This window comes from Hyperolius riggenbachi, chromosome 8, assembly GCF_040937935.1.
Source record: "Hyperolius riggenbachi isolate aHypRig1 chromosome 8, aHypRig1.pri, whole genome shotgun sequence".
NCBI classification, from domain to species: domain Eukaryota; kingdom Metazoa; phylum Chordata; class Amphibia; order Anura; family Hyperoliidae; genus Hyperolius; species Hyperolius riggenbachi.
Genome location: NC_090653.1, coordinates 207,895,234 through 207,922,514, shown reverse-complemented (window position 1 = coordinate 207,922,514; position 27,281 = coordinate 207,895,234). Strand labels below are relative to the sequence as shown.

At 43.0% G+C, this 27,281-nt stretch overlaps 1 protein-coding gene and 1 long non-coding RNA gene across 13 annotated transcripts in view; one reads left to right on the top strand and one right to left on the bottom strand.

Moving 5' to 3' along the window:
* NR6A1 (nuclear receptor subfamily 6 group A member 1) overlaps positions 1 to 27,281 on the bottom strand; it is a 592,176-nt gene that overhangs the window by 66,621 nt on the left and 498,274 nt on the right. For all 11 annotated transcript variants that reach the window (XM_068248132.1, XM_068248128.1, XM_068248129.1 and 8 more), the window contains one exon: positions 1,975 to 2,030. In XM_068248132.1, coding sequence (XP_068104233.1) covers positions 1,975 to 2,030 — 56 coding nt within the window. The remainder of the gene's footprint in view (positions 1 to 1,974; positions 2,031 to 27,281) is intronic.
* The window catches only part of LOC137527566 (uncharacterized), a 106,448-nt gene continuing 94,220 nt past the window's right edge, over positions 15,054 to 27,281 (top strand). For both annotated transcript variants that reach the window (XR_011023181.1, XR_011023180.1), the window contains exons 1-2: positions 15,054 to 15,279; positions 17,824 to 17,915. This is a non-coding gene — a long non-coding RNA (uncharacterized lncRNA). The remainder of the gene's footprint in view (positions 15,280 to 17,823; positions 17,916 to 27,281) is intronic.

Below are 27,281 nucleotides of genomic sequence, written 5' to 3'. Positions count from 1 at the left end.
TCCATTCAGTCCATCGGCTTTCTCTACTACCTTTTCTGCAAAGGGGCGTGGCTACGCACAGGAAGCTGGTGGACATGGGGCTCTGGGAAGTATTAAAAAGAAAAACACTCAGCAGGTTTTTATAACTTTAAACATTAGAAGATGATTGACTGAATATGCACTTTACCCCAAGGATCCTCTTTAAATCCTGTTTAATATCCACCAATAAAACTTTCTTTTTGACATTTGCAATATATTTTCTCTGTGGGTCTGGACAGATTTCCACCCACATCCCAAAAGTATACCAGCAGATGATTTACTTCAAGTTGGTGGTAGAAATATTAGACTTTATATATTTATATTATACTACAGAGTATATGAGAAAATTCATTGTTCCTCAAAGGGCCTTTCTCCCCTAGGTGCGATTCGATTTGAAAATAGTATCGTGCCTGTTTTCACAATTGTAACGGCACCATGATTAACGCGGGGCTGTTTTTCCACTAGTTTTTTTCCTGAAATGCAATGGCCAGCATACACAATTTTATGTGTGCTTGCGCTTGCACCCAACAGATCGCAGTGCAAATGCGCCCAAATTGTGGTAATGGAAATATAAGGAACCTCTTTGTAGCACTCCGTTGTCACTCCAATCTGCTGAGCGGGCAGGTGAGGGAGGGTTTCTTACCAAAATCTTTTCCCCTTGAGTACTAAGTCGCGTCACGTGACTACGCTACCTCCTTCAACCTCCAAAGAAGGAAGCATGGTGGATGCATGACGCAAGGGGAAGAGATGGAAACCTTGGTAAGAAACCCTCCCTCCCTCACCCGCCCGCTCAGGTGCAGTTAGCATCCTCACATCCCCCCCAAACCCCAACCCCTACTGGAGCATCCCTACATCCCCCCTTAGTCCACCACCCCCAGTGGATTTTGGCCCTTATAACGGTCCGTTCCCTCATTGCTCCCAATGCAGGGCTTCAGCTTCCGCTTCTGGTCCGCTGGGCTCAGCGGTCTGGAAAATTTAGTTTTGCAAGAAAGTTGCGGTCCGTTCAGCTGAACGGACGGACTGGATCCGTACAAACAGAAGCATGTGAACGGTTCCACAGGTTAACATTGTATTAATTTGCATCTGTTCCGTTTGTACAATATACTAGCAATCAGTTTTTATTCTTCCTATTCTCTTTCTGTCTCTCTTTTCTCCTATTTGTTCTTTAACCATCTCATAGTACAGTGGGTCTTTATCGGCTGGATTTGCAGGATAAATGATTAAAAAATTCCCTGTATTTTCGATTTGAGTAGGACAGTTCTTAGATGATATTTCATGCCAACATTTGTTAAGGCTGTGTTCAGAAGGACAATGATTTAACACTGGAAATGTTAAAGACATTTTTATGATTGATGTCGCCATAGCTCCCAATTGTCCCTCTTTGGGAGCCAAATCCCTCTGTCCCTCTTCCTTCTTCATTTGTCCCCCTTTCTGGACTCGTACAAATCTATGTAAAAATATGTATTTTTCTACTGAAAATGTTTTTGACTCAACTTTATGCCCATCAATTAAATTGATATAGTGCATGTTTTAAAATGTTAAAATGAAGAAAAATAATGATAGAGAGAACCAGTGTGGTTTGAATGATAAAACTACATCTTTTGATGATGAATTCTTTGAGATATGCATAGCAAGCGGTGTGGTGGGGGTGTGGCTAGAGTGTGTCAGGGGCGTGTCAAAGTGTCCTCCTTCAGATCTCAAAACGTTGGGAGGTAAGTGTCGCTGATGGACAGTGTCAATGAGATTAAAAAGCATGTTATGTTTGTTCATTTTGCACTTTAATAAAAAATATATTAAAATAAAATAAAATGATTGTTCAGCGTTAGCATATGTTTAGTGGTGGCAGTGCTGGTGGTGGCAGGAAACCGGTTGCATAGCCCGGGGCACCAACTAGGTCAGAAACTGCTCTGTCTGGTCGAAATCAATCATAAAATAACAGATGTTAGAAGTGCCTACCTGTACAGGGCCAATACTTTTGTTTCTTCCACCTGGCATCCCATCTTCTCTTATAGCTGCAAAACAAGAAAACATTTTTGTAGTGTTTCATGCATGTGACATGATATACAATATGGGTGAAGGACGGAAGTGTTATAACACAGTGATACATTGCAGTTCAAAAAGAATGCTTCCAATGCCATTCACTCTGTAGAGTTAACTGCCTTCTAAAAACAGTAGAAAAATGCAGGTCACCACTTTTAGCAAAAATCCCCCCCAAAAAGATCCTAATGCATTACTTTAGGACTGTCGGCTGAGTCCTGCAATTCATTGCTTTGTGACCTTCATCAGAGCAGGGTATGAACTTCATGATCCTGTGGCAATAGTTATAAAGGATATCCAGTGACATTTAGGAGCACTAGGCTTTTATGTAATGGGCTAAAGAGATTCTAAATACTCCAATAAAACCACTGCGAATTACTGAACTGGTGGCACCCAAATATGTACTGTACTTCTTGAGGACTTCAAATAAATGAGACATTAACTACCCTTAGACCGCCTAACGCCAATGGGCGTGACCGCGGCGGCAGCCCCAGGACCGCCGAACGACAATTGGCGTCAAGTCCTGGGGCGTCAAGTCCTCAAGTCCACGGTGTGCGCGCATCTCCTGCTTGGAAGGCCGGAGCTCTGCCTTCAGTCTCCGAGCGGTGATTGCAGCTCGGAGACTGTTAGACGGCAGTCTTTTTACTGAGTACAGTGCTGCGATCTGCAGCAGAGCTGTACTGGGGACAGCCGTGCGACACGGCTGTCCCCCTGGGACACTAGAGAGCGATAGGTCTCATAGGCAGAAGCCTATGACAGCTGACCTCCAGGATTGGCTGGCTGGGGCCCCAGGAGGGAGGGCTTTGAAAAAAATAAAATAAACAGTAAAAAATAATAAGAAAATAATGACAAATATTTATTTAAAAAAAGGGGAGAAAAGGGGGGGATCACTAGTGTGCTGTGTTGTACGGCCCTGCAGCGAGCTGCAGTGGCCTATTTTGAAAAAAATAGCCTGGTCTTTAGGGGGGTTTAGCACTGTGGTCCTGAAGTGGTTAACTGTAAAAGAAGTGCTTACCACAATATGTTTTCACTGTTACTTCTTTACAGTAGAACAAAAACAAAAGTTTGCTTTCCTAAAACAGAAAGAATTTGCGATAATTCAGGTTGGAGTAAGCTTGAGATGTCTCCCAGAGCAACACTGCTGAATATATGCAAATTAACCATTGTACCCTTAGAAGCTAAACACACCTCCAGAACCGCTGGAATGCAATGATGTGTCAGCTTGTTAATTTGTACAGAGCCATAATAATCCAACATGCATACAGACTGTTTTGGATTGTTTGATCCTCAACAGTGCATGGCATGGATTAATTTGGCTCTATGGAGTAGGGCTTGTGAATCAGAGAGGCACAGACTAACCAGCAAGCTCATGGTGACCCAGAACTCATTGGAGTGTGTAAGGGACTCCCTGCAAATGTTCTTAGGCCCAACAGTTTTGGGATGCTATGGAAGCAGGAGCAATACATCAAGATTGATTTTCTCAGCTGATCACTACTGTTTTTATGCATCTGCATGATTTTACAAGATTCCATTGGTGGCACACAGTTAAAGAAGGACTGTAGTCTTTATGCACTGTTTCCCTTATTCATTATCTTTACTGGTCCATTAGATCTCAGCAGGTAAGTCAACATCCAATATTAGACAAGGCAGCTGTCACAGAGCATTAGATCAAGATCAGCCAAGCAAGCTCTGGGCTTAACTGGGAATAGGAATACAAGTTTGTCAGTTGGTTTTACATTTAGATCAACTAGCCACCAAAAACCAGATGAGACCCTTCTAATAGCTGGGGTCTTTTCCCAATTCAGTTTCATGTAACGTGTGCTTGATTGTTGTCCTCTCATTATACAGGATCAGTAAGTTCTAAAATTGTTAGCATTGTTATCTTTTTGTGGACAGAAAGTATCTCTACTCTATAGTTTTATTTACTCTTGAGTAAATATAGAAGTAAACATACTGCTGCAGGTTAGTGGAGAGAGAGAGAGAGCACAGTAAGAAAATGTGCCCTAATTGCGTTTGATTTCTGCTGAACTGTGCCCCAATTGCATTTGATTTCTGCTGAACTGTGCCCTAAATGCGCTGCTGCCGCCCTGCCTGGGAAAATAAGCGGTTGGCTTTACCGCTGAGAAGCGCTTTTAAACTTGTATTCTTGTGAGTATAACATTAAATTTTGCAATAAAAACCAACACAGGTAATGCACTATTGTGCGCTCCATTAGTGTGTGTGTGTAGGTGTAGGTGTCTGTGTGTGTGTGTGTGTGTGTGTGTGTGTGTGTGTGTGTGTGTGTGTAGGTGTGTGTGTGTGTATGTGTGTGTAGGTAGGTGTGTGTAGATAGGTGTGTGTGTGTGTGTGTGTGTGTGTAGGTGTGTAGGTGTGTAGGTGTGTGTGTGTGTGTGTGTGTGTGTGTGTAGGTAGGTGTGTGTGTGTGTGTGTGTGTGTGTAGGTAGGTGTGTGTGTGTGTGTGTGTGTGTGTAGGTGTGTGTGTGTGTGTGTATAGGTAGGTGTGTGTGTGTGTGTGTGTGTGTGTGTGTGTGTGTGTGTGTGTGTGTGTAGGTAGGTGTGTGTGTGTGTGTGTGTGTGTGTGTGTGTGTGTAGGTGTGTGTGTGTGTGTAGGTAGGTGTGTGTGTGTGTGTGTGTGTGTGTAGGTGTGTGTGTGTGTGAGTAGGTAGGTGTGTGTGTGTGTGTGTGTAGGTGTGTGTAGGTGTGTGTGTGTGTGTAGGTGTGTGTAGGTGTGTGTGTAGGTGTGTGTGTAGGTGTGTGTTACTTTAAGGTGAGGTCCTACTTTCGGGGAAATATTCAGTGATATTAATCGGTGATATTTTCAATTTTTTTCATAAAATGCTTTTTAAACCACCAGCAAGCAAGACAATGATAGTACTTTCCCCCCAACTTTTGGGTACTTTTTCAATTACAAAGTGCTGAAAAGATATTTTAAAGAGACAATAAAAAATTATATCCTAGGACAGTGATCTGTAAACTTGGCTCTCCAGCTGTTAAAGGGAACCTCAACTAAGAGGTGTATGGATGTTCCCTTTTAAACAATACCAGTTGCCTGGCAGCTCTGCTGATCTCTTTAGCTGCAGTAGAGGCTGAATCACAGACCTGAAACAAGCATGCAGCTAATCCAGTCTGACTTCAGTCAGAGCACCTGATCTACATGCTTGTTGAGGGGCTGAAAGTATTAGAGACACAGAATCAGCAGGAGAGTCGGGCAAGTTATTATTTTAAAAGGAAATATCCACATCCTTCTTAGTTTAGGCTCCCTTTAAGGAACTACAAGTCTCACAATACCACTGGCGTAACAATAGGGCCTGCAGCCCCTGCCCGTTTTGGGGGGCTGGAGGGGTTACAGCATGAGGGGAAAGCCATGCTGCACTTCGGCGGGGAGGGGGGACTGTCCCCCCCCCCCCCACACCTCAGGGTCTCCCCTCTGCGCTCCCCTCCAGCATCATTATGATTGTGTGTGCAGCGGCGGGCAGTGGCAGACACATACCTTCTGTGTGCTCCAGGGTGGACGTTTCTCCCTCTAGTGTCTGACATGACTTCCTGTTTATACAGGAAGTCGTGTCAGAGGCCAGAGAGAGCAACGTCCACGCTGGAGCGCACGAAAGGTATGCATCTGCCGCTGGCCGCTGCTGCACAGACAAACGTATTGATGCTGGAGGGGAGCGCAGAGGGGAGAGCCCGAGGTGAGGAAGGGGGTGACCGTCCCCCCTCCCCGCCGAAGTGCAGCATGGCTTTCCCCTCATACTGTGACCCCTCCAGCCCCCCAAAACGGGGGCAGGGGCTACAGGCCCTATTGTTACGCCAGTGGTATTGTGGGACTTTCCCTTCATGCTGCGACCCCTCCAGCCTCCCAAAACGGCCCCGCTCAGAATTTCTGCAGGGGGGCCCGGTGGGACCTAGTTACGCCCCTGCACAATACATTTGCCTTTATGAATCATGACTATGGCTGTCAGACTCCTGCAATGCACTGTGGAACTTGTAGTTCCTTAACAACTGGAGAACCAAGTTTGCAGATCACGGTACTACTATACAACTCAGGAGAAAATGTTAATTGCATACGGGCCCTGGTGTGCAAAACCACACATGTTTAAGTGCCCTGCAAGCAAGTGGAAATGAGGCCTTGAGCCTCATTCACATGCTAGATTGTTCTCAGCAAAGATGCTCCTGATCACCCACCGCAACTGAGAACAATCTAGTGCAGGGGTGTTAATCTTAATCACGTAAGAGTCCAAGATCTAGAACAGTACAAGTTGCTGGTCAAATTGTGATTTAACATTTATTGAATAGATTCAAATTGACAATGTTTCAACCAGAAACACCCCATCACTGGTGTGTTCCTCTGGATGGGAAGGTAACAAGCTGTCATCTGCAGTAAAAGAAAGGAGGGAATGGAGAGCACCAACCTGTGCAACAACCTGGAAATTACATTTGTATTGTATGCTGCCTAGGCTGATGTATGATAGGGGTTGCAGCTCCAAACACTGGAAAATATGTTTAGCGTAAAGAGAACAATTGTTTGCAGCTTTCAGTGGTATGGATGGGAAGAGCAAACAAGAGATGGGGAGGATGCATGCGCACAAGACATACATTTAGACGTGCATTCATACATTGGCTTGAGCCCACCTTCTACATATAAAGGTCAGACGTCGTCAGTACCAGGGCATCCTGCTAAGTTGCAACTTCTACTTTGCTGGGAGCATTCCCAATCATTGCACATTTGAAGCTGTTGTAGGCTACATAACATGCCAAGGCAGGCCTGAATTGGCCCATGGACATTGTGTTTGACACCTGTGGTCAAGTGTGTGTACAGGTGTATCTTTGAGGTCTGCCAAAGTCCGTTAATGATGTAGCATGCCATCTTTAAGAAAAAACTGATGGTCGAGTCCATTGTACTCTCCTTATCCGGCACACGGGAGCTGCTCCGTTGTTCCTTGTACCATTGGCCCTCTTGCCTTCTTCATAAACACAAATAAACGAGGGATGTGTCTGTACTGCACTGGGAATCCAGTGTCATCCACACAAACTGAGGGTAAATTGTGTATATACGCGTCGCTGGTGAGTTGGACGCAGGGCAATCCGAATGACGGCTCTCCCTGCTGCCGCAAAACTCTCCTGCGGCGTTAAACACTACTCCCCCTCAGAGGAGGAAGATGTAATTCGGGTTCCAGCAACCACCGGAGCCCCAAATTACCTTTCCGCGTGCTGCAAAACTAGGTGCCCCATAGCAGCAATTGCTATGGGGCGCCTAGTTTTGGTGCATGGCGCTGGACACCGAGTGTCAACGTAACCTGCTTCGCACCTTGAGGCTTACTTCACACTGCAAAGCAAAATAGGCACCTTTTTTACCGGATAAAGGGAGCGCTAAAACAAACAACCTTAGGCACACTGCAAATCCAATTTCCGATTCCAATTTTCAATTCCGATTTTCCCTGAATACATTCATCAGAAAAACGGATCAAAAAATGCAGCATGCAGTAAAGATTAAAAATCGGAATCGGATGTAAAAAATGATTAAAAAGCGGAATCGGATTCGCATGCAGTGTGCAGGGAGCCTAACGGATCCTGTTTATTACCATTCACTTATGTCAGTCCGCAATGGATCCATTGCATCAGTTGCGGTAACCACAGTGCAAAAATCTGTCCTACATGATTTTTCCAAACAGCAGATGTGTTTCCCACGAAAGCTGTGGTGAGAACTGAAGCTGTGATGAGAACGGAAGCTGTGGTGAGCTCTGGACTCCAATCAGACACATCTGCTTTGGACTCCAATCAGACACAAAACACCATCGGAGCAGACACTGCACTGTCCACTTCAAACAGGGTTTGTGATCCAGCTCAGTGTGAACCAAACCATATACATCAAAGACAAGAATTTAACTACAAGATTCAGGATACCTGCATACAGTGGTGCTCATCCGGATTCCGGATATCCGAACTACCCAGATAATCCGAACTTTTTCCACTATCAGCAGTTTGAATAGCAATTTGGATATTTTTTTAAATCCGAATAGCACTATCCGACACTCGGATATTTCCCATCTGAAATCTGAGCGGATAGTTAGTTCAGATATCCGAGCAGAAGCCAAAATCACCTTCAATGTCAAAAATCCATTTCGGGGAGAGGGAGAGAGAGAGAGAGAGAGAGAGAGAGAGAGAGAGCTCCGAATGTTTTTTTTTTGCCATTTGAAGAGACTGTTGGAACCATTTTAAGCTATTTTCAGGTCACTTCCGTTTTTTTATCTGGATATCTGAATCCGGACAGACATTGGGTTCGGATATCCGAATTTACTCGGATACCAAAAAATTCGGATTCGTATATCCAATTCGGATCCGGATATCTGGGCATCTGGATCAATTCGGATTTTGAAAAGGGGTATCGGAGCAGCACTACCTGCATACTTCCTCTGAGTCAGTGACTCGCAACTCTACCACAAGATTAAAACAACAGGCAGATAAGTAGCAAACTAAACAAAATAAAGGTGCATACACGCAGCCAATCTTGATTGGCTGAGCTTACAAGCACAATCTGCTCAAAGTATTAAAAATATGGCAGCCCCCATACTACATGGAGTGGTTAGCGCTCTCGCCTTGCAATGCTGGGTCCCCGGTTCGATTCGTAGCCAGGTCAACATCTGCAAAGAGTTTGTATGTTCTCCCTGTGTCTGCGTGGCTTTCCTTTGGGCACCCCGGTTTCCTCCCACATCCCAAAAACATACAGATACCGTAAGTTAATAGGCTTCCCCCTAAATTGGCCCTAGACTACGATACATGCACTACACGATACATACATAGACATATGACTATATGGTAGGGACTGGATTGTGAGCACCTCTGAGGGACAGTTAGTGACAAGATAATATACTCTGTTCTGAGGTCCTACTCTTTATCAAACGCCACACAGATTTAGAAGATCTTTTGGACCCTTGGATTTGCCTGCTTGCCAAACCACTGCCAAAAATTAAAAGCTCGTCTTTAAGACTCCTAAACCACTTTTTAACAGCAGCCCGCTGCCTAATATCCAAACACTGGAAAGATACCCAACCTAATCCCCGGGCCCAGATGGCATCCCCATCGAATTTTATAAGAGACACGCTCGTTTATTAGCCCCCCACCTTAAAAATACTCTAAATAAATGTTTAGCCACTGGAGAATTACCTCAGTCATTTTATCAGGCCCATGTGATCCTAATATTAAAACCAGACAAAGATTCATTGGACTGTCAATCATATAGACCAATTTCGCTATTAAATAATGATCTAAAAATACTCACCAAAATTATTACTACTAGAATAAATAAGCATATTACTGAAATAATTAATCCAGATCAAACTGGATTTATGCCCCACAAAACCACTGATATTAACCTTAGAAGAATCTTTACACATATACAGTCATCAGAGGAAATTGATTCTCCAAGAGCTCTCGCCTTCTTAGATATACAACGAGCCTTTGACTCGGTAGAATGGCCATACTTGTGGTCTACACTTAACAAGATGGGATTTGGGGAGAAGCTAGTTTCGTGGATCAAAACTATATATAAATCGCCAACCTCACAAATCAGAATTGGGACACAACTATCAGAGCAGATAGGTCTATTTAGGGGCACTAGACAGGGATGCCCTCTCTCTCCAGCCTTGTTTGCTATAGCCATGGAACCTATTGCAACTGCCCTAAGACAGAGTCCTGATATCTGCGGTTTTGCTGTGGATCGGCTGGAGGAGAGGGTGTCCCTGTATGCCGATGATTTAGTGGTATATATGTCTGATCCTGCTACTACTATAAAAGGGGTATTTGAGATTTTTCAAAAATTCGCTCCCTATACTGGTCTAGTAGTAAACCAAAGTAAATCCAAACTCCTCGTGTTAAACTGTGATAATATCCCACAATCCCCAATGGAGACGGTGGCTAGAACTAAATATTTGGGTGTTGTTATTTCTAATAATACCAAAGATTTCCTTAATGATAACATATTGCCATTAATCCAATATACAAAGCAAAAATTGGTTGGGTGGCAGTCCCTTCCTCTGTCTCTTATTGGAAGAATCAACCTGGTAAAAATGAAGCTCCTGCCAAAGTACTTATATATATTCAGAAATTGCCCAACATGGATTCCCAAATATATTTTCAAAAACTTAACGTCCATCCTCTCTAGCTTTATATGGTATAATAAAATCTCCAAAATCAGCCTAAAGAAACTACAAAGACCCTGGACGGAGGGGGGATTGGCGTTTCCAGACTTATTTAAATATTATATTGCCAGCCAATTAGTAACTGCGCACTGGTGGATGTCCCAAGACGACACAAATGCTGCAACTGTCCTGGATGCTGCTCTGCTGGGCTCCTTTGAAGCTTTAAAACAAATATTATATAGAGGGACCACTGCACCATATCCACTAACTAATAATATGAGAGTCGTTATAAAAGCTTGGGATTTAGTGCATAAGTGGACCCGACCTCCAGATAACAAATTCTCTCCCAACACCCCTATTTGGAATAACCCAAAATTATCACAATTCTTTACAATCCCAGATCCTATAATTTGGATAGCAAAAGGAGTGTCACATTTGCAGCATATTGTCCAAGCTGGACAGCTAATACAATTTGATTTTCTAAAAGAGGCTTTTTCACTCCCTAATACACATTTTTTTCGCTTCCTGCAACTACGCCATGCCTTCGGAGCCCAGTTTGGTGGAGTCCCGCTTAGACTCGCAACATCTGAGATTGAGGATATCATACTAACTGAAAACCTCAGTAAACCCATGTCGACGATATATCAACATATAATTCTATTAACTGAACCCCACCTTACTACCTATAAAAATGCATGGACAAATCTCATACCAAGTCTGGATGATGAGGAGTGGGAAGATGTGTGGATAAAACCCTTCCAATACTTAAAGAGAACCAGAGATGAAGCACTCTCTTGTATTTTACCTTATAAATCAGTGGGAACATGACAGTAAACACCTAATCTGCCCTTTGTTTCATTGTTCTCTGTGTAATCTGACTGTTATCACGTCTGATAAGAATCCCCGACTGAGAAGTCAGGCTGCTCCGTCTAGCTTTGCTACAGAAAGATTATAGCTAAGTCTGTCTTCTGTGGTGTTATTTCAAGCCCAAGCCTGCCCCCTTGTGGCTTTGCTATAATGACTCAGCAATAATCATTCCCAGCAAAGCCAGATTTAATTGCTCAGTCTGGGATTCTTGTGACTGCTGATAACAGACACTTTTAGCAGTGAGGGTGAAACAGAGAGCATGGTAAGTGTTTTCTCTAATGTTCTTACTGATATACACGGTAAAATACACAAGGGTGCTTCGTCTCTGGTTCCCTTTAATTGCGACCAGAGATAGACTGATACAGTTTAAAATTTTACATAAAGCATACCTTACCCCCTCTAAATTGTCCAGATTTGATAGATTGAACCCGATAAATTGCTGGAGATGTAATGCTAGTGATGCAGATCTAGACCATATGGTGTGGAGTTGTCCTAACATTGCTTCTAAGTGGATAGATATCTGTGAATACGTTAAGAAGATTACCAAAACCAATATACCAGTTAATCCGTTATATTGTATTCTGGGGGACACCACCAGACTGGCTCCTACACATGCTCAAAGGTCACTAATAGGGTTGCTACTATATTATTATAGGAAAGCAATTATTCTCAATTGGAAGAAGTCAGAAGCTCCTTCAATTCAATTCTGGAAGAAACTAATTAATGACTCACTGCATCTTTATAAAGCTGCGTATTTGGCTAGAGGGTGCCCACAAAAGTTTGATAAAGTCTGGAAACCTTGGACAAGCAATAAGGATACGTCCTGAGAGAATGAGGGTGGGTAACACGTTGCAAAGTCTGTAAATGCATGTTGACAGACAAAATATACTTTATATGTAATAGCTGCAATAGACTGCAAATATTTTACCTGATATAAACTAGGACGAGCAGAGGGGGGAGGGGGGGGGGGGGGTTAGGGGTAGGTCAGGATGGTACGCGATGGTCATGAATGTAAGTCTGTAATGAGTTCTGTAGCTCACCTGCGTGTGGGCCCCCTTTTTTTTTTTTTTTTTTTTGTGTGTGTGTGTGTGTGTTAAACGTTATGTTTTTGTCAAATTATTAAAATCAATAAAAAGAATTTACAAAAAAAAAAAAAAAAGAATAGATTAAAATATATCTATAACCTAGAATTTCTTACGGCTAAACTACAAGACAGAATGCATGTGTTTAATAGGATCTGGGGTGAAATATCATTCCGTTGATAACTCTCTGTGTGTTCACTTTTGTTAGTTTACCTCATGATTGACCCTCCAACTCTCTTCTCTTCTTCATACTTACCTTCTTCTCTCATTCCTATTCTATCCCAGTTTTTGTGAGGAGAGTTCTGGTTAACACTCACAATTTTCAGTAGAATTAATAATAGATTATAACTGTTTCAGTTCAGAAACCTTCCGTTATTGGATGCGCCTAGTCTATATATAGCAAATTAGGATGTAATTTCTCATACTGTATTTGCAAAAATTTGATTCATGCACCTCAAACGCATATTCTTAAATTAAATTAGTTGTATACCTGCTGAACCTTTTCCAATAAACTTTAAATACAAAAAAAAAAAAAAAAGATAATATACTCTGTACAGCGCTGCGTAATATGTCGGCCCTAAATAAATTATTAAATAACTAAATAATGTAGATGATGAACTCAGAACTGGTTGTTTTATAATTCCTCCGTTCCATTTTCCTTACAGAAGAACTGATTGATCTGGGTTCCCTTCGGCACCACAAATATAATTAGAATATATGTATTAAAAAAAACAAAACAACTCTAGCTTTCATGAGAGCCTCTCATATCAGTATTCATATTGAAAGGCTGAATTGATGCTGAAGGTTCCTGAAGCAGAAGACTGTTGTGTAAACAGCAATAAAACTAAACAAAAGCTGCTTCAGTTCAAAAGGTCACATGACAGACCTCGTCCAAAGCTACAGAAAGGGTTATTTCTCAGGCAGCAATGGAAGACTATTTGCCAGGAAGCATAATTAAACGTGGACATAAACTTATAGATTTCCAGCAGATTTGACCATCAGATTCTTATCAGACGCCTGTCAGGTCAAATTTGACAGGAATCTGACATGTGCCACACACTAGGAACAGATTTCCAATAGATTTCAGAATGAATGCTTATCACGTGATCTGACTCCACTGCCTGCATGTTTGTTTCAGTTACATCCATAAAGTACAGAAGCCAGGAGATCAGAATGACAGCCAGATAGGCTTCAGCCTCTGTCGTCCTTCCTTACACTACAGGCTTTCTATGAGCATACTACTTAGACATGCAGGAAAACCAAATACCTTTATACAATATTTCATTAATATTTTATGGCTATTCAATATTAACCAATTACAGAAAAGAAAAATCTGATCTGAAACAAATTAGAGGGAAAAAAACATTTTATACTACGCAACTACAACTGTAAAGATGTAATACTAAAAAGTATCCACTAGGTGACACCAATTTACTTATACATATATTCTCTGTGTGCATGTTTAGCTTCTGGTAAAAGACATACGGTACTACCTGTAATCCTTATCCTAAAGATGTCATGACCTACAGTTTATCTGGTGACACAAATGAATTCTGCAAAATCTGCTGCTTCAGTTTTTTGTGGAGTTCTTTCCTGTTGTATTAAGACAATTGTGCAGAGTTATGAGATGCATTCATTGCAAATAGCTTTATCAGCATAAAAGTTAACTTTCTCTCAAGAAAGTATTTTCACTGTATTGTGGCCATAATGATTTATTTTCATTTTAGGATAGTGAGATCATGAGCACAGGTGAATGAAATCTATTGAAAATCCACCGAAATGCTCTATTCGATCCAATGCAATGCTATGGGGGCCATCGATCAGCCACCAGCCACCGATCGACCGGGATATTCAGTCTGGGATTTAGCCGGAAATCGATTGGTCAATCGATCATGCTGCCTCAATTTTGATCAGAGAGATCGAATGGTCCGAATATCGATGACAGAAATCGATGAGTGTACGGCTAGCTTAAAAGTTCTACAGGAGCAGAAGAGAGGCCTTAAGGCCCGTACCCACTTTGCAATTTCCACAAGGATTTTTCCGTCTTTCAGTTTTTTTTTTTTTTTTTTAGCTATGAGCAATTGTTTTCATGATCTTGTGATGTGGGTACAGGCGCGTGATTACGTGAACGACGCTCGATGATGTGCTGTGACAATGACCATCATGGTGCATCAGATCTATAAAATCCCTGACAACTCCCATGCAAAGTGCTGCAATCATTTGAATGCTCGTTCGCGCCCGTCATGTGTTCACATGGGCAGAAAGATAGATCGGGAACGCTGGTCTTCAGGGATCCATCTTCCTACATCGTCAGGTGAATATTCAGCTTAAGCTTTAAAGCACTTTGGTGAGCTCTTCAATAGGTGTAATGCTGGGAATACACGGGTCGATCCGGCGGCCGATTAGCTGCCGGATCGATCCCCGCCGCGTCCCCGCTCGTCCGCGCGGATCGATTACCGCCCGTCCCCGCCGGCGCTCCTTATCAGCTGCTCGATTTCCTGCCATTGTCCGCCGGCGGGGGTTGAGCGGGCGGGGGTCGAGCAGCGTGATTGGACCAGCTGAATATTATCAGCTGGCCAGATCAGCTGCTTGATACACGGTACAGAAACGTACCGTGTATCCCCAGCATTATACATTAAAAGTTGGAGTTTGGAAGAACCTTGCCCTGGGAAGTAGCCACATCCTATACAATAAAATGCAAGTGTCCTTGCATCATCAACTGAATGGTTGTGTGTCCCTGGCTTTTTTTGTACTGAGCATGTGCGCAGCCAGGGCAGTTAGGACACAGGGCCAGATCTGACAGTTTTCTGTGTGTGGTTCACAGAGGTTCACATTGCATTGTGGGAAATGACAGCTTTTTCCAACTGCCAAGCAAGCAGCTCCCTGTGTGCATATATTTCAGACAGTGGTGGGGAACGAGCAAGGGGGACGCGTTTGTGCACGCATTGCGGGGGGTAGCGGCTGTGACCTAGCGCCCGTTTTTTAACGGGCGGGCCTTTATACTAGTTTTCAATAAAAGGACAGGTGTGAACAGGTTCAGCTGAAACAACTCTGTTAATTCTGACTATTCATAAGGGCAGATTGAGTGATAAAAAAAGAACGCCGGAGGAACTTGTAATCATTGTCGTCTTGTTTTAGCCATGGTAAGCTCCAATGTGTGTAGCCATTGTCCCTTAGCATCAAAATGGCCTCACATGGCAAGTAAAAGATGCAAATAATATTGCACCCAAATAGCTATTTGAGCTTGTTTTCCACTCACTGAGCTACATTTTGTGGATTGTTCGCAATCCACAAAATGCAAAAGGTAACGTGATTATTATTGAAATCTTGGTACCCAGTTTCCACTGATGTGATTTGATTATACTTCAAACACAAATAGTGCCTCGAGCATTTTCCCTTGCGTATGAGTTAAAGTCAGTGGGAGCAGAGGAAAACTGAACTGCACCATCAAAATACAAATTATGTGTGTAAGAAAAAAGCTATTTACAATAGACATTTGCAAATTTGTAGGGGAAAACAAGCCTACCATCAAGGTAAAAGGTTCAATTGCGGTGAAGACAGCTTCTAAACATCCAAGAATACACAAGGACCACCTCCTTTCTGAGAGGCCAGTAACAGTAGTTTTTGTCACAACTGCAGAGCTTAATCAATACTAGCAGCAGGTAGGTGCGAGTGCATCTGGATGTACAGCGAGACAAAGAATTTTGGTCAATGGCCTTGTGTGAGAGAAGGCCAGCTAAGAAGCTAAGATTGAAAATCTATAGAAAGCACTTATGCTGGATACACACGGTGCGTTCCCGCACTCGAATCCCCGCTCGATTCCCAGCCGCTCGATTATTTCCGACATGTCCGATTCACGTTTCGATGGATTGTTAGGTCGATTTGGCATACTTTACATGAGAATCGACCTAACAATCATCGAAACGTGATCGGAAATGCTCAGAAATAATCGAGTGGCCGGGAATTGAGCGGGAAATCGAGTGCGGGAATGCACCATGTGTACCCAGCATAAGATTGGACAGTAGAAGTAGTGCAAAGTTATTTTCTGTGATGAATCCTCCAGCAGTTTGGAACATCTGGAAAATTGATTGTTCAGAGAAGAAAAGGATAACGCCATCATGAGCAAGGCAGGGCTTCTCATCGTGCTGTGCCATGTAGTGCCTGAGTATAGCGCCGCAATATCAGCAGTGCAATTTTGCACCAGTGGCCAGGGAACTCCCCATATCTTAATTCTATTGAGAACCTGTGATAAATTCTCAATAAGCAGGTTAACAAGTGTGATCAGATGATCAAAGCACTAACAATAATGAATTACCAAAATGAATGAGAGAAGAAGACGTAGAAGTGCAGGTTCTAACAGAGCTTTGCAATGGGAATTCAGCAAGCTTCTCTGGCTAGAGGAACGCACCACCTGAGATTTAATCAGTTTATAATTGGAATTTTTAAATACTTTTTTTTATGAATTACATTTTTGAGACTACCAGTGCTTTTCTATATACCGTACTAAGAATGGATCACCAGCAGCCAAAATTTGGCAAAGTTGATATCCAGCATGCCAGAGCAAATTGCAGATGTTATGAAGCAGAAGATTAAGCACTGCAGATATTGCGTCTTTGCATACACTTGATGTATGTCAATATAAGTCTTTGAAACATGAAATATTTAAAATTGTTCTTCAGTATACCATAGAAACCTGTAAAAAAAAATAACAATGCTGAAGCAGCAGAGTCCGCAAAAGACAACATTTGTGTCACTCCCAAAACGTTTGGCCATGACCGTACATTGCAAGGATTTTTAGCAAACATTATTCAGGGCCTTACCTTGTTCTGTTGTACATGTGCTAACACAATCTACTGCAGTGTCTTCCTACAAGCAAATTCTAAAGTGGAGAGTCAGTCTCATACCAGGACTGCAAAAAGAAGAAGAAAAACATCCCTTTAGATAGGCACCTAAAGCCCAAAGCAGACTTCAGTAAAACCAAGAATGATGCCTGGTGATGGAAACATTTTACTTCTTGTTCTGTGCGTCAGAATACTTCTAAAGAAAGCTAGGAATTGGGGGATGTTCTGCACACCACAAAGGAAGTTCTTCACTCCAAACAGCACACTTTCTCCATCAGGGGCAAAGAGTAAAAATCATCTTCTTGGCAATTAAAAAAAATAAAAAAAAGCTATTTTTTTAAAAGTAACATTAAAATAGAAAACAGATTACATAGCAAGCAGATTACATATTTTCCTCTTTGGATTGTAAGCTCACAAGGGCAGGGCTCTCCCACCCCTTTGTGCCTTGCAATTTGTTATACATTTTATTCATCATGTTACTTTTGTGCATTTGTATAGTCACTCCTGCAGGATTTATCCCTGGGTTATATACCACCAAAAACACGGCCCCCAACACATGACCCCTCAGACGGGCGGGCAAAAAGAGAACCCTAAAATAGCGCCATTGTGTCTATTACAGGCCTCACCTCCTCATCATTGCGTTTACAACATGAGGGTGTGATAGTTATATTATTATACTATTACATTAAAATATTATTTATGGTATTTATTTACACTTACATATATGTGCATGTGTGTGTTTTATTGTGCACAAAGACCTGATCTCACATGTAAATAGACAGTGATTATATTGTTTTTGTTATATATGGTCTGAATTTATATCCTCATACCTTATTCATACTATAGGTGATGATTCAATGGAGAGGGTACACCGCTGCACTGCAGGCTGATGGAGACAGTGCTGGACCCTGGATTGCTCGATCCAAACAAAGTAGCAGGTAGAAAGGGAAGGTCCGCAACAATGTCTCTTGAAAACGCTCAAATTCTTTATTTAGGACGTATATGAGGATACGTCATCAATAAAGAATTTGAGCATACTATAGGAGGTAGTTACCCAATTTAGATATGGTTCATTTGCATATACTCACACACTGATATATTAGCTTGTACTTAATGGTATTCTGTATTTACATGATAGTGTTATTTATTTTTATATAATTAATTTTTTTATGTATTTAGCTATTACATTTTATGCAGCGCTGTACAGAGTATATTGTCGTCACTTACTGTCCCTCAGAGGGGCTCACAATCTAGTCCCTACCACAGTCATAAGTCTATGTATGTAACATGTAGCGCATGCATCATAGTCTAGGGCCAATTTTAGGAGGAAGTCAATGAGCTTATCTGTATGTTTTTGGGATGTGGGAGGAAACCAGAGTGCCTGGAGGAAACCCACGCAGACAAGGGGAGAACATACAAACTCCTTGCATATGTTCACCTGGCGGGGATTTGAACCGGAGACCCAACGCTGCAAGGCTAGAGCCCTAACCACTGCGCCACTGTGCTGCCATAGTGTTATGGAAGAATTTGGCTTCTTGTTCTTTACAATGAAATTAAGCGGTTATGTCTTAAGGTGGCCATACACATTTTTCATTTTATTCCGATTAGATAATTTAGTTTGACTATTCCATTACATCGAATATAAAGATTTTTCCAGCATGTTCGATCTGATTTTTCTCGAAAAACGGGATAATCGTTCAAATTTCTTGATCGAAAAAAAAATTATTTTCAACTTTCATTCGATTCGATCATTTAGATCTAATAAACGGGATAATCGAATGTTTTAATTGTACCATGTATGGCCACCATTAGAGTTAATACAGTACAATGTATATTCAGATTGTACATATGGAAGTATAATGAGTACTGAGCTTTGTATTTTGTCCTTGAAGGCAGTTTTTATTGACTTGAGGAAGCGTCTTTGAGCCGTGAAATGCATAGTCTTGTGCATATCGAATAAAACTCTGAACTATTTGTTCAGCTTCTTATTGAATATAAGACCCACAATTACCATTTATTTAAACTGGTTTAAATTATTAAATTAAATTATTTTATGTTCACTTTGGGCTCCTCCCTCGTTCCCTCGTCTATGACAAACACACTGGATAGTGAATACGTGATCCCTTTAAAGCGGAATATAACCCTGCATTTCAACTTTGGCTAAAACATTATTTACAGTATATTATATGCAACCAGCATTTTTTTTTTTACTAGACCAGCATTGGAAGGGTTACACAGAGCTTTAAAGTTCCTGGAGATTTCGGCAGACACATCCAAAGCTGACATAGATACATTTTTTTAACATAAATGTATCTAAATGTTGAATGTGACTCAGTCTCTCTGACTGAGAAGGAGCTGAAGGACAGCCAAAGAGTGTGCAACATTTATCACTTGTTACATTCTATTTATAAGTGTATCTATCTGAACTTCTGCATATCTCTCCACGGAACTTAAAACGTCTGTGTTTAACCCTTCCAATGCTAGTCTAGTAAAAAAAAAAATGCTGGTTGCATATAATATGCTGTAAATAATGTTTAAGAGCAAAGTTAAAATGCAGGGTTATATTCCGCTTTAATAAAGCTGGTTAGAGATTATCAATTAGTGTTGCCAGATCCAACTGTTAACAGTTTGATTAGGTAATAACTGGATGCCTGTAGGTTCTTCTACCCTCCCATTCTTAAAATACTGTGAGGAGAAAGAGATCAGTCATGCTTAAATCCTGTCCAACTTCTATTGTATAGACCATCAGAAGGCTTCACGCCACTCCTTCCCATACAAAAGTATACTATGTAGAGCCATTAGATGATTATCACTCCACTGTTTGGGTCAGGCAATGATTATGTATATGTACAAGCCAGGGACTGACCTAGCTTGAGGATATAACGACTGAAATGGATTTCCCCAAAAATAAAAAATAAAATGCTACTGTATTCCCTTCAGGGGGTTCCCATTCATTTTCTCACTACAGCAAAATGCACATGTTCATTTGAGCATCTTGGCCAAAACTTGCTGGACCAGAGGACAGCTATATAATATGTGTACCAGGATTTAAGAATGAATCTCATACCAATGATTCTTTAATCAACAGCAGCTCAGTGATAACCCTTTTCAACGTCTGGCAGTACGCCGAGAGAATGAGACACAACCTATCCTCAAACGACTCACGTGCTGTATGGAAGGGGTTGAAGGCCGCCACTAACTACAAGCTCCCACCCCAACATGGAACACAACCGAAACTAGCAGAAGAACTCAGCAGATTTTACTGCAGGTTCGAGAACCAGGAAGCACCGGAGATGAACCTGGCAACGGCCTCTCCTCCTCTGTGCCCTGAAAACAACACCCTGAGCCTGCCCTCTCCCCCGGTGGTGAGTGAGGCTGAGGTCCTGCACCTTTTATCAACACTAAATGCCAAGAAAGCCTCCGGCCCCAATGGAGTATCTCCAGCCTGCCTGAAAACCTGCTGCCGGCAACTTGCTCCCATCCTCTTCACCTTATTCACCAAGTCCCTAGAGGAAGGCATAGTGCTTCAAGAGGTCTACCATCATACCTGTCCCTAAGAAACAAGGGGTCTCCGAACTTAACAACTTTAGGCCCGTGGCCCTGACGTCCGTCATCATGAAAACCATGGAGCGGGCGGTCCTAGTCTACCTTAAGCTCTCCACTTTGCCCCACCTAGACCCCTACCAGTTTGCCTACAGGGCAAACAGGTCCACGGACGACGCGATCAATATATGCCTGGAGCTCATCAACGACCACCTTGACAGGCCAGACACGTATGCTAGAATACTACCCCTGGACTTCAGCTCGGCCTTTAATACCATCTGCCCACACATTCTACAATGGGAACTAGCTGCACTTGAAGTCCATCCAAGTCTACAACTTTGGATCACGGACTTTCTCACCAACAGGTCCCAAGTCGTCAGACTGGGCGACATTCACTCTCGAGCTGCGACCACGAACACAGGTGCTCCTCAAGGCTGCGTCCTGTCACCATTGCTGTTCTCCCTCTACACGAACAATTGCAGATCTGAGGCAGATTCTGTCAAGGTCATCAAGTTCGCAGATGACACCACCATCATTGGCCTTGTCACCAAGGATAAGGTCCACGAGTACCGTCAGCAGGTGGAGAGAATGTGCAACTGGAGCAAGGAGAACAAGCTGGTGCTTAACACTGCAAAAACCGTAGAACTAATCATTGACTTCAGAAAGCCTGCTCCTACCCCACCTCCAATTTATATGGATGGCTCTGAGGTAGCCAGTGTACCGTGTGCCCGTCTCCGGGGTACTACCATCTCCAGTGATCTCAGCTGGAAGCCCAACATCACTGCCACCCAGCAGAGACTCTTCTTCCTCCGCCGTACCTACCAGCCCATAAGACTAGCTGCCAGTCATCTCAGTGTCACACTGGGGACTGGGATGGATATTGTATTGATGCCTCTGCTGTCGCTGCTATCTATCTATGTATCTTTTCTATCTATGCCTTCCTCTTGAGCCATATGTTTTTGTGCCAAAAATAATTCCGGTCATGATCCAGTCATGCTTGGCGAAATAAAATGATTCTGATTCTGTTGGAACCGTTCAGATAAAGCTGAGATAGGGCATTGATCATGATTAACAATTGGTAAATGACAGACTTGCATCTGTCCAGAGCAGAGTTCCTACAAACAGGTCCTTCTGGTCTTTCTTTGATATCTGATTTCATCGCATAAATACTGTGATCAATATCCCTCATTCATTCAGAGCAAGTCCAAGATAAACAAACAGTAATAGCACTTTTAAACAAAGCTTCATTGTATACCTTAAACTTCATACACACGGTACACTTTTCCATCAGATTGACCAGTAATCTGAGTAGAAACTGCATCATGTGTAGACATCCAAATTGTTCCCGATCGATTTTGCAATCGATTTTGCGTTAGGGACCCAAAATCGATTGCAAAATCGATCGCAATTTGTTCTGACTGGTCAGAAATTATCTGATCGATCTGACAGAAAATTGTACCGTGTGTACCCAGCTTTACACCACCAAACTACCGAGAGGGAAGATGCAGCTCTACTTAACACCAGATTATGACAGACTTAAAGTGGCCATACATCTGTACATTTGGCAGGCAATTGACCATCCGATTCAATAATTATCAAATCAGAGCCGAAATTGGTTGAATGTATCGATCAGACATGCCGGAAAATGTGTACATGTACATTAGGGGGGACAGCGGCCGGGGTGGGGACGTCACAAGGCCAATTGCAGAAAGGTTTCATATCAAAATTGATTGGTAATAGGACTGTGATTTATGGCAACCAACAGATCCCTCTTCGATCACATTCAATCAGAGAGAGATCTGTGTACTGGTCAATCAGCCACCAAAATCGCAAGATGTATGGGTACCTTTAACCACCCTGGCGTTCTATTAAGATCGCCAGGGCGGCTGCGGGAGGTTTTTTTTTCAATAAAAAAAAAACTATTTCATGCAGCCAACTGAAAGTTGGCTGCATGAAAGCCCACTAGAGGGCGCTCCGGATGCGTTCTTCTGATCGCCTCCGGCGGCCAGAAGTAACACGGAAGGCCGCAATGAGCAGCCTTCCGTGTTTCGCTTACCTCGTCGCCATGGCGACGAGCGGAGTGACGTCATGGACGTCAGCCGACGTCCTGACGTCAGCCGCCTCCGATCCAGCCCTTAGCGCTGGCCGGAACTTTTTGTTCCGGCTACGCTGGGCTCAGGCGGCCTGGGGGGACCCTCTTTCGCCGCTGCATGCGGCGGATCGCCGCGCTGCAGCGGCGATCAGGCAGCACACGCGGCTGGCAAAGTGCCGGCTGCGTGTGCTGCTTTTTATTTGATGAAAATCGGCCCAGCAGGGCCTGAGCGGCAGCCTCCGGCGGTGATGGACGAGCTGAGCTCATCCAGACCGCTCAGCTGGTTAAGTTGGCAAGACATTTCTAGATTTCCACCCACTCCACCTCCTCTCTCTGATCACAATCAATTCAGAGTGGAATCGATTCCTGCCACACAGCAAATCGAATCTATTCTTCTAGCACACAGGGAATCTATTCAAAATGAATTGCTATAGTCCGTCAATCTACTGCCTGTTCGACTTACATTTACCATCCTGTCCGATCAATACTTTTGATTGATTTTATGTCAGACTCTAACTAATCAGACCACTTCCAATCTCAAGTATCTGCCACACCCTTGCTCTAGTTTCCACGGATACAAGTGTAGTCCAGGCCTAACTTGGTAGCAGAGCATGACTTTTTTCACAACCAATCTCATTTCTCCTACACAGCTGGTTTTGAAAGATATAATGATCGTATTTTAACCTTTGCATATTCTTGTTAGTCAGTTGCACCTGTGTCATATATTTAATTTATCAATGCACTGGACAATATACCTGCAAAATCCTTAAAGAACGATATGAACGCTTCCATGTTTTTTCCTTTTAGGGCCCGTTTCCACTACATGTGTTGCTATGCAGAAACCGCACCGCATCTTAACGCAAAGAAACTGCAACCAATTCACGTCAATGGAGTAGTTTCCATGGACGCAAATTGACCTATGCAATCCGGCATGATGCAACGTGGGGGAATTTATGGATAGCATGCTGCAGTTTTCCGCAGCACTCATCCAATTCCCTATAGCTGCCGACAGGAAGCCACAGGACACTGCATCCGGTGGTACGGAAGACAACCAGAATTACCTTAAAAAATGGTAAAATAGGGGCGCTTTACAGGATGCTGCATATAACTCAACAGAACATCATAAGCTGTGAAAAATAGTACATAACATATTCATTAATGTCCCTTTAAAAGCAAGTATCTATAATAGTCCGGACATAAAAGTCCACATAAAATTCCTTCCAGAGTTCCTGTGGGGTAAAGCGGGGTGAATACAGGTTCCACGTTTCTCCTGAAGTATAAAGTACAATATACGCTCACCAGATATGTCAGTTGCCCCTCTCAGGATCAGCAAAATCTCGTTTGTGGCCCAGCCAGTAGCTCCTTGATAACTCCGTATGTTGTCATTTTTCTAATCACTCAAAAAAGAGAAAAAAACACTGCAATAGTGTAACTCTGTATGGCCGGATTGTAATAAAACTGCACCAGTGCTCCCAGATCTCACACTAGCTCCCAGTGCTCCGTCACCAAAACAGTAAAAAGCCTCTCACCAAACAATCAATAAAGCCTCTCACCGCATAGCCAGGCTGACCCGACACAGACCAGCAGCAATCACTTTTACAGTAACATCATTTCTTTACTTCTTTGTTGGCAATATTCCTAGGGCTCAAATAAGGCCAGACATAGTGTAAAACCTTCTTTAATAAAAATTTTAAAACGTAGCGCACTCACAATTTCGTACTTTCAAATGCGCATATCAGAACAAGTCTTTGAGCTCATCCAGCGTCCCTCGCTCCTTAAGCCACGCCCAACCGGTTTCGTCCAATGACTCAGCCCCTCTCTTTTTTGAGTGATTAGAAAAATGACAACATACGAAGTTATCAAGGAGCTACTGGCTGGGCCACAAACGAGATTTTGCTGATCCTGAGAGGGGCAGCTGACATATCTGGTGAGCGTATATTGAACTTTATACTTCAGGAGAAACGTGGAACCTGTATTCACCCCGCTTTACCCCACAGGAACTCTGGAAGGAATTTTATGTGGACTTTTATGTCCGGACTATTATAGATACTTGCTTTTAAAGGGACATTAATAAATATGTTATGTACTATTTTTCACAGCTTATGATGTTCTGTTGAGTTATATGCAGCATCCTGTAGAGCTCCCCTATTTTACCATTTTTTAACGTTTTAGAGAGTGAGACACACACTTTATATAGGAGCGAACCAGGTTTGAGGTTACTGTATATTACAAAGGAGAGGTGATTAGTAGAGGAGCGCACATTGGAGGTTTTTGTTTGTAACCAGAAGTACCTGCGGGGGTATGCGAGGTGATGCAGCCATCGCCTCACATCCAGAACGCTAGTGGAAATGGGCCATAAAACCACACCAGTTGCCTGGCAGTCCTGTTGATCTCCTTGGCTGCAACAGTATCTGGTTCACACACATGAAACAAGCATCCAGCTTTTGTCTGACTAGATTAAGTCAGAAACATCTGATCTGCATGCTTGTTCTGGGCTTATTATTATTATTATTAATGATTTATAAAGGTTTATGGCTAAATGTATTAGAGGCAGAGGATCAGCAGGACAGCCAGGCAACTGGTATTGTTTAAAAGGAAATAAATCTGGTGGTCTCTGTGAGGAAACGCGGAAAAGCCGCCGTCTCTCGAGGTGAGGCGGCTGTTTCCGCGTCCAGCATGGCGTCACAACGCGGAAAAAACGCTGCATGCCGCATGGGCAGTGCGGCGGAATCCGCATTGGTAACGGCGGAATCCACATCAGAGGCGACCCCCGCATTAGATACATTGCAAAACAGTACTGGTGTGGCTGGGACTGATAGTCCACCAAGATTTAGACTTACACGCGCGCGAGCACAGAGGCAGAGTTTAAATAGCAGTTAGAAGGGTGTCGGCTGACCAGCTGGGTCAGCTGACAAATTCCACTGCTCCCATTGGACCAGCAATTAGGGAGGTCCTGGAAAGGTCCTAGAGTATATATACTGCTGGTTGTTCACTTGCTCTTTGTCTGGCGTGCGTTCACATATGTGGGAGCACCCAGATCCGTAGTCAGATCCGTTAGTGTGCCGGGACCAGCTGGAGCTGTAATCCTACACTAAGCTAGATTCTGTTGATAGCTAAAGTACTAGTTTGATTGTGATTATCTGTTATGACTTTTGCCTGCCTTGACTATCCTCCTGAACTCTGATCTTGCACCTCGATATTTCTGATTCTCTGTTGCCGAACCCCGGCTCGTTCCTTGACTCTGCTTCTGCCTCCTGATTTTGTACCCCGATATTTCTGATACCCCGTTGCTGAACCCTGCCTGTACTTTGACTCTGCCTTTGCCTCCTGATCCTGTACTTTATCTGTCCGTGTGTGTACGACCTGGCTTGTCCGACCTCGAGAACCGACCTTACCGTTAGAGGCGGTTCCTCGCTCTGTTAGCGATCCTTCCTCCTGAGGGTCACTTTCAGATATCCCTTCCTACTGTCAGACTGACTCCTCCCGTCTTGGAGAGCTCAGGTCTGCGGAAGGAATCTGTGCAGTACTCCTTACTGCATTGAGGCCTTGTCCTCTTAGTGTTACAGTTACACCAAACACTACACTCTACTCGGGTGATCAGAGGTTAGTTTGTATATCGGATTATCGGTGAGACTGCAGTTCACTTATAATCTGGTATATATCTGTATTTCCGGTGATACTGCAGATCACCGGTAATCAGATACTCTCTGCGCCCACCGATCGTTACAGTCTCCATATCCCTTTCAATTCAGGTGTCCTTTAGCCGTTAGCAAGTACTGGAGATATTATACAGTGCATCCAGAAAGTATTCACACAGTATCACTTTTTCCACATTTTGTTGTTACAGCCTTATTTCAAAATGGATTAAACTCATTTTTTTCCCTCAGAAATCTACACCCCATAATGATAATGTGAAGAAAGTTTACTTGCGATTTATGCAAATTTATTAAAAATAAAAAAAAATTGAGCATGTACATAAGTATTCACAGCCTTTGCCATGAAGCTTAAAATTGAGCTCAGGCGCATCCAAGTTCACCTGATAATCCTTGAGATGTTTCATATACATACATTTTGAGAGCACACAATTTTACTCTACTAAAAGTGTAATGGACCTAAAAGACCTTTCTCATGCTAGTCACAAAAGTTTTAAACTGTCAACATTTTTTAACGTGTTGCAATTTGTGTGTTAATGCTTCACTGTGGGTAAAATGCATCATTGATTATACCTCAATTTTGAGGCATCGGCATGTCACTGCACTCGTTTATTAACATTTGTGATGAATACCTATTATGAGCAGCAAGTGTCACTTTTTAAACGTATATTTTTATTCATTTTCCCTCAAGTTTGCTTAGCAGACAGGCAACTAGCTAGGGGGGGGGGGGGGGGGGGAATTAGCTGTAACAGGAGGTATTTGGTCAGCTTCCGGACTCAGTACCTGAGCCTGCTCAGTCTGTGGCTTGCTAACTAAGTGGCTTCGCTGCTCTAATGGCTCCGTAGCCCCTGATAATTTGCCATAGCGACGAAGCGCGTAGGGTGGAGCTACGGAGCAGTGTAACGTCTGACGTCATCGGACGCGGTGATTGGCTGACGTGCGCCATCTTTGTTTAAGCTAGCGGCGGAATTTTTTTTTCTCCCTGCAGGGAACCTTTCGGTGTTATGTTCACCGGC